This window comes from Triticum dicoccoides, chromosome 3A, assembly GCF_002162155.2.
Source record: "Triticum dicoccoides isolate Atlit2015 ecotype Zavitan chromosome 3A, WEW_v2.0, whole genome shotgun sequence".
Classification (NCBI taxonomy): domain Eukaryota; kingdom Viridiplantae; phylum Streptophyta; class Magnoliopsida; order Poales; family Poaceae; genus Triticum; species Triticum dicoccoides.
In genome coordinates this window covers 483,229,725-483,238,312 of record NC_041384.1, presented here as the reverse complement: position 1 = coordinate 483,238,312, position 8,588 = coordinate 483,229,725, and the positions used below count along the sequence as shown (strand labels likewise).

Here is an 8,588-nt window from a genome sequence, read left to right as displayed (position 1 = left end):
CTCATGAAAGAGTCGATGAAGTGGTCGTACGAATAACGTGTTCTGCAAGTTTGTTGGCGGGTTCGGTCCAAAAGGTACAAAAAAATTGACACGAGGAAATAGGGGTAGAGCTCTCTTTATTAATCATTCGTCATCCGCTCGTACAAAGAACGCTCTCCCTTTTATATAACTAGGTGTATGGAATAAATGCGAGATTGTATTTTTGGAGCCCAAGTGCATTGGAGGACTTTATTTTAAATAGTTTTAAAACACATTTATCATATGGATGTATATTACACATGCATAAAGTTTGGTGATAAAATAAGTAAACATGTGAGCTATACAAAAATGACAAAACAGTGATTTCTAAATAGTGAATAATGCATGCACTTTTCATCTTTCCAAACCGAAGATTTAGTCATATTTGTGTAACTCACATGGTTACTTGTTTCAGCATCAGAATTTCCACGTATATAATATACATCTATACAAACATGTTGAATTTTTTTCAGCTTTTTTTGAAACTAAAAAAAAAACATTTTGACACTATTCAAAATATATGACTCACTAGAGCTTATCCTTCAAAATGACTTTTTGAGATAAGTGTCCACTTTAATATTAAAGGGATGGACTTGGTCCACAAAGAGCCGGTGGAGCGGCCCACTCATAGTGGGCTCCACTAGAGGACCAAGTTTTGCAACAACCGATACATATCAGGGCGATCGCCGACTAAGTGCTACTACCAGGTCAACTCATTAGCGGGAGGTTGCGAATAGCTAAGAAGAGATATCGATTGCCTTTAGGAATCTTCTGGAAACCTTCAACGTAGTGTTATGGAGGTTCTAGAATATTTTTTTCATCTTTTTTTCCTGGTTTTCTCTCTACCCCTCCCCCCTTTATAGTTTTTTTTCTTTTTTTCTTTTTCACCCTTTTTTATTCATGAACGTTTTTAAATTTGCAAATATTTTTAGATCACACGAATATTTTCTAAATTCATGAAATTTTAAGAAAATTTTAAATTCGTGAAGATTATTCGAATTCAATGTTTTTTAATCAATGAACTTTTATAGAATTCACGATCTTTTTTTGAATTTGGGAACATCTTTAAAATTCAAGAACATTTTTTACATCTGCCATTTTTCTAAAATCACATTGCTTTTCAAATTTATGAGCATTTTCTGAACTCGTGTTTTTTAGATTTTTCCTTTTTTTAATTTGTGAACTTTTTTGAAACTATGATTTTTGTTTTAAATCACAAACGCTTTGAAAATCATGAATAATTATCAGATCTGTGATATTTTTTGCAAATCCCGTGAACCTTTTTTTTATTTAGTCAACTTTCTAAAATTTAAATAAAACCGAAAAAATAAAAAATAAAGTGGAATATATCGGGGGAAAACTGTCGTCCATGCATACGCTGGTTCAGGACTTGTCGGGCGCTGGGCCATGCCCATGTAGGCGCATGCAGTCAGCTAGGCGAGGCATAACGCCTGCAATGGGTCATATATATCACAAGTTCTATTATTTGACGCATCTTAGCGTCGAATAGACGCCTGAAGCGAGGCGCAAATTGGTCAGCCCATACTTGTGAGCTCATTTGAGCTAGCTGGTTTCCTTCGTTTTTTCTCTATGGTTTTCATGACGGTTTTTTATAGAGGTGAAATAACTAAAACCGATATAACAAATAGAAAATAGATATTAGAAAAACTATTCAATATGTTTCTCTAAAAAATCAATATTTGTTAGAAAAATAATTGTATGTAACAAAAAAATTCACCAAACATTAAAGGAAGTTCATGGTATACTAAACAAAATGTTCGATGTGCATTTAAAAGAAGTTCATCATATATTAGAAAAAACTTACCGTGGAGTAGTAAACAAATGTTCAGTGTGTATTTTTAAATACTCATCATATATTAGAAAATAAAAACGCAAAAGGAAAACCATAAAAAACAAATCAGAAGAGAAAACAATAAAATAAAAATGAGAAAGGAAAAGAAATAAAAAACAAAGAAAAAATAAAAACTTAAAAAAGAAAGAATCACAAACAATACTAATAAAAAGGAACCACAAAGAGAAAAGCCAAAAAAACAATAAACTAAACAACATACATGCGTGCAGCGGAGCCCCAAACAAGGCTAATTCGTTGCGTATTGTTTGCTGGCGGAGGCTCCACTATTTGACGTTAAATAGGATCAACTCTTTGTGATCTAATAAGTATTTATTGTAATTTTAAATTGAGATTAGTACAAAACTGCAACACGTATAGATGGCATATATCACCTTCTGTGTGGTGTTTTTTAAGATAAACATGCATTCCGTTAAACTGAATTGAGATTACAGGAACCCACAAACATGGAAACAACGAAACACACATGAACATAATAGATATCCTAAAAACCTTGCAAGACAAAGCCCATGGAAGATGAAAAACAAACAGGAACTAAGGGCTCCTTGCACACGCCGTAAATGGCAAACCATCATCAAACCTCCAACACCATCGAGACGCTCGCCAAACATATCGGAGAAAGGCCTCATCGTTGCCATAGCCAGAGAAGCACCATCATCGTCGAGGCTTTGTGAACCGAAGACCAGGCTCGCCCATATCAGCCAGGGGTTGCTACCGTGCCCTCCTGACTTCGGAACCGGAACTTCACGTTGACATCGTCGAGAAAGACGACTAGAACCGCAATCTAGGGACTACTTCCCTTGTTCCACTTAGGCCATCATGTTCTGCACACTGAAGCCACCACCAAAAGGAGTAACCGTCAGCCCCCTCCTGAACAAGGACGCCATGCTCCTCAATGACGTTGGAGGGGACGCTGCATCGTCGATGATTGAGCAGGAGGACACAAACATCTAAAGAAGACATCGACGTTGTCGTCTCGCCTACATTAACAAAGAAACAAACTTAATCCCGTCGATCTGAAGGACCGTTGAGTAGACATGACACATAACTCTCAGACGCCGCCGGTGTCGAAATGGAGCCGATGTAGATTTATTCTCTCGGCACCGCCCCCACCACCCCAACAATGCAACAAAAAACCCTACCCCTATGACTATTTACAAGCCAAGAGAGAACTGCCCCCTCCCCCTCCCCGGGTCGCCGGAGCAGCGGGCAGAGAGGGAAGGGGTCCGCGACCTTGCCGACGCACATTGTGGGGAAATCGCCCTCCCAAATCGCCTGTTTGTAGGGAACTGGGGATAGAGGAAAATGGGTGAAGAGACCCGGGGAAACGGCCAACGGGGAGTTATCTCCTCATGCGGCGGTTAGCAATGTAAATTGCAAATAAGCGGCATCCGCAAGTTTCGTTTAGTTAGATTTAACTAGCTTCATAGTTTATTAAAAAAACAAAGCAAATTATTGAACGGTTAGATCACTTTAGTGGGTTTAAACAGGATTAAACCGACCGTTTTTACATTATTGTGTGTGCGGTGTTGCGCGGGCAACTACCGCCGTCAGTTCTGCTGCACGACAGGATACCGATAAACCGGTAGGACCCACAACGCAGTGTCTCATTTTATATTATATTTGGATTTTGAAATTCACCGTGTCCCAATTAACACACGATACAAACGTGCCAATCCGCACGCCAGCCCGCGAAGCAGCCGTACTTTTATCGGACCCCCACCCCAAATCCCCCAATCCCTACCCGACCAAAATCGAAGCTTCCCCTTTCAAAAAAAAAAAAATCGAAGCTTCCACCAAACGCCCGGAGCCCCCCTCGTGAAGCAGCCCGGATCGAATTGCGGTCGTCTCGATCATCCGCTCGATTCGACGCCGCCGGACGATTTGGGCGCGGAATCCGGAGGGGGGTATCTGTGCGCGCGGGCGGAGGCGATCGAGGGGAGCAGCCATGAGCGAGGTGTTCGAGGGCTACGAGCGCCAGTACTGCGAGGAATCCGCCTCCCTCTCCCGCAAATGCACCGCCGCCTCCGCTCTCGATGGAGGTACGTGCCCACCGCCCCCCATGCGTAATTGTACCGGGGGATTTCTCCCCCCTTCTCCCCGCGGCTGGTTTTGTCTAACGCGGTGAGATCTAATGCAGAGAAGAAGAAGCAGAGGCTCTCCGAGATCCAGTCCGGCGTGCAGGAAGCTGAATCGCTGGTAAATACTAGGTTTATTTTTATTTATGGGGTTCCTTTGGCTACATGCCTATGCGATTCTGCTGCCCTACATTCTGCCGTTGGGAAACTAGGATGTGATTTTGGGAGGTGTAGGTGAATGTGTGATTTGGGGCAAGTTCTGTAGATTGTCTGGGCTATGAGGTCCTATATGCCCTTGTTTCACTGCCCCACATGGCAGTATGTGATTTTTATTTCTTTCATGTGTTTATTACAGATTCGGAGGATGGACCTGGAGGCTAGGAATACGCCGCCGAGCGTGAAAGCGGGTTTGCTAGCTAAGCTGCGGGAGTACAAATCTGACCTTAACAACCTCAAGAGCGAGCTCAAGAGGATCTCGGCGCCCAATGCCAGGCAAACTACAAAGGAGGAGCTCCTTGAATCTGGCATGGCTGACACACTTGCGGTGAGCTCTCTATTCCTATTAATTCAATTGCCACATAGATACTGTGAATAACTAACTCTATTTATACCTTTTAATGTGGTACTATTAGGTGATTAGGTTGGTGCTGAAATGATGATCAAAACTTAGTGACATCTAATATGTGGTACTATTAGATGAGCATTAACAAAATCTCATCTAACTCCCACACTGTTTAATTAATCAAGCAAGAAAGTAAAAGAAAAAAATCCACACGAATCTCCGCGTAAAATCAAATGGTGGAGTTAGATGAGACTTACTTGTTTCTCATCCAGATGAGAACTAGACATACCCATTGTTTATTCAATTGTGGCAGTATCCCTAATATTGGTCACTAACAATATTGTGAATCTTATTGGTGCTTATGATTAGATTAATATACTGTATTTTGAACTTCTCTTGGACTACTTAGCTGTGATGCTGTTAGTAAAGCTGTACTTTAGAATGCTGCACACTACTTGGTTATGTTTAGATTGTGTGCAGTGACACGGTTAACAATTCTGTGATGTACTATCTGACAGCATGCGAAATATGAACTTAAGTACTGCATACCGCACTACAATTGCCTTGTCAATTGGGCCATTCTCCCCATATTGACATGTTTGGATGCTTATCTAGTCTGTTAAATTGCATTTTATTTTATGCGGTTGCAAAGAAGACCTTGTTTCTTAAAATGATGGTGATTGCAGTGACAATTCACCCCAAATAATGAAGATCACAATGACATTTCTCCCAAGATGCCCACCACAGTGGCTTTATTTTGTCTCATTAACCAATAGTTGACCACCCCTGCTGAGCTGCAAAGGAGGCACTCTACATACTTTGCTGAGTTTTCCTAACATGAACAATTTCTTACTTTTGCATTGTCCTCTGGCTCATGCTCCGCCACTGAATGCTGGAGTTAGAAAGTGTATAACTGATTATACCCTATTTTAATTTATTTCTGAATTTTGATTCTCAAAAATGTCCATATTCTTCCATTGCACCGCTGTGCTGATTTGAATTCATTAGGACTTGTATCTGTATCCCCCCTCACTAACTATGATTGCTTCGTAATTTTGAGTTGTATTTCTTTGTTTTTACTGAATGAAGATATTGTTTTATGCAAAGTGACAGTGGAAACAGTGATGGAAACAATAACTCCTTGGCGTTTCCTATAAATATGCCCCTTTTGACCAATAAATGAGTACTACAATGTGTAGATGTATCTTCAAGATACTGCTTCGCTGCATAGCTTGTTTCTGTAGCCTTATTAGAAAGTAAACTGCAGAGGGGAAAATCATATCTGCTGTGCAGAATGGTATCTGTTCAGAACCAAAAGACAAAAAGAGAATTGTACCTCTTCTTACTGCATTATAAAAGAAAATGTAGTCTCGATTCAATCATTTTGAAGAGCTGCTTAATATATCAGGAAAAGGGAGTTATCCACTTTATGTATTCCTGGATAACGCAAGTTCTTGCAATGTTGTCTTTCTGTATTGTAGAAACAGTGTTCCCTGTCTTGACATATTTCTCTATTGCTGTGAAGTGTATATATAATGCGGTATTATTATGTTTGTTCTGATTTCTTAAGTGGTGTCAAAGTTCTTGATGTTTGCTAGTTTTAGTACTCATGCTGTACTTGGGAATTCTTTCCTGGCTCAGGTGTCCACTGATCAGCGAGGAAGGTTGATGATGACAACTGAAAGACTGAATCAGTCCACTGACAGAATTAAAGAGAGCCGAAGAACTATGCTGGAGACAGAAGAACTTGGTGTGTCGATTCTTCAGGACCTTCATCAACAACGGCAGTCACTACTGCATGCTCACGATACTGTATGTATTCAGTCATAACTGCTTTATTGTAGTTTAGATATACTTCACCGAAATGTTATGCAAACCATTGTTGGCTATATAGCTCTTTTGTTCATCATTCCTTCCAGCCCAGTTGTTATTTCTGGCACTACTGATAGAGATCAGATTGCTATAGCCCATTATATAGGTTCTAGGTTTGATAATTTGCTAAATATAATAAGCATAGTTTTCATGTGTTGAATGCAGGATCTATTATCAAAATAGAGTGCTGGTGGTTCTAGTTTATTAAATTCTGTTAGGTGCAGTGTAATAGCTTTGAAAGTGCCTCCACCTTGAGCAATTCTTTTAATTTTTGTTTTCTCGACCATTGAATGTTAGTATTATTTATAACCTACTTCCTGCACTCCAAATTAATTGAAGTTCTAGTTCTGTCCCAAGTCTAACTTCTTAAACTTTGACCAAGTCTATCGGAGGATATATCAACATCTACAACACCAAATTAGTTTAATTAGATTCATCATAATGTATATTTTAGAAGTGAATCAAATATCTCATTGGTTTATTCTCCTGGGTATAAAGAGCAAACAGTGGGTGATCTCCCCCTTTAGTAGCATGTGCATGTTATGATAATTGATGCATTTCTTGAAATATCACAATCTTTGTGCTCATTTAATCAGTTAGGTGCATTATCTAGAATTTCTAGCGTGTAATCGAAGATACTCTACAGCATGACCTTGTGTTTTATTTTGCATGACATCCCATTGCTCTATTTGTGTATGAATAGTGAGTATATTCTGGTACCTAGCTTAGTAATGTGTCGCTGTACGGTCGTTGAGTGATGATAGCATAAAAGCCTGTAAAAGATCATTTATTCAGTCCCAGCAATTCAAGGGCTTGGCCACTTGGGAATTTGGCTAATATTAGAAGTTAAAACAAATATCTATTCCGTTTATTCTCTTGGATATTACATTATTAAGAGCAAATAGTAGCATTCCTTCAAGTAGCAGCATATGCATGCCATGATAATTGATACAATTGTTGAAATATCAGAATTTTTATTCCTGCAAAATTCATCAGTTATTAGTTACATAATAGAAGTTGTGAAATAGTGTGACTCTCATCCTTATTTGTTAGTTTGTTAGTATGTTATGTTAACTTTGCTAACACCATTGCATACAAGCAAATGTTAGCAATAACCATGATTTGCTTCTTATTTACTCCTACTTATTATCCTTATCTCTATTGGATTCAAAAGAAAAAAAAATCATAGTTGTGTTAGTGACATGAGTCTGGTCTTGTTTACAGTTGCATGGGGTTGATGATAATGTTGGAAAGAGCAAGAAAATCCTGTCGGCAATGTCAAAGAGGATGGACAGGAACAAGTGGATCATTGGTGGAATCATTTCAGCTCTTGTTGTGGCCATCCTTATCATACTCTACTTTAAGCTCGCTCACTGAGCCAGCCAGGTAGGTCCTCCAAATTGTATGTGTTCAGTAAAATTGTGTGATAAGGTTGTCTGAACGCTGTACATTGGACGACACCCACCGATTGTCCCTCGGAAGTTCATTGGTTCCCCAAACATGTTTATAAATATTTGATGAGTGGTTCATTGGAATGTCATGTATAGCAACCACTCGTGTCAGGAGGTCAGTTGTGCCCGACCATATTATGATGTAAAACTGTTGAGAAAAACAAAAGTGGAAAAGAAGATGACCTGTGTTGATATACTACCTGCTTGCATATGTTTCTTCAGTACTTGTCTGTTCTTTACACATCATGTTACACCGTATATAGGCCGTGTAATCCCTCCCAGAATCTGATCCCCGAACTGTAGTCGTTGTCCACCGTCCAATTATTGTGATTAGCCAGCACTGCACTCAGTTCGTTATCGTTGTCGAGGTTGGGTTGCGACTGACTTCTTGTGAATTATTGTGCACGCAGCGTGGGGCAGCTAGGTGCGCTGGTGTGCATGCAGAAGGGAGGGTGGCTGATCTGATCTAGGGTGGGCAAGTGGGCGGGTCGTATGCGATAGGGCCGTATCTTAGGCTTTGATATGCTGCCCATTCGGGTAAGGCCAGCATCAGGGCTTGATCGCGACGCCCAGGCTTGAGGATGATGCGTACGACTTTCCTTGTAGGGAAGGAAGGAACGCCAGAGAACTCTTTCGAAGGGGGGATCGCATCTTTCTTCGCTGTGGCCTGCGAATGCTGAACAGGAAAGCGTCACCGAAGCCGTTGCATGTATCTCCAGCTGTGTGAGCTCGCGAAG

At 40.2% G+C, this 8,588-nt stretch overlaps 1 protein-coding gene across 1 annotated transcript; it reads left to right on the top strand.

The window, feature by feature from the left end:
* Positions 1 to 3,671: 3,671 nt before the first annotated feature.
* LOC119268684 (vesicle transport v-SNARE 13-like) lies at positions 3,672 to 8,047 on the top strand. Its single transcript, XM_037550380.1, has 5 exons — positions 3,672 to 3,930; positions 4,029 to 4,087; positions 4,322 to 4,510; positions 6,170 to 6,340; positions 7,625 to 8,047. The coding sequence occupies exons 1-5, from the start codon at positions 3,837 to 3,839 to the stop codon at positions 7,775 to 7,777; spliced, it is 666 nt and encodes a 221-aa protein (XP_037406277.1). The 5' UTR covers positions 3,672 to 3,836; the 3' UTR covers positions 7,778 to 8,047.
* Positions 8,048 to 8,588: the final 541 nt, after the last annotated feature.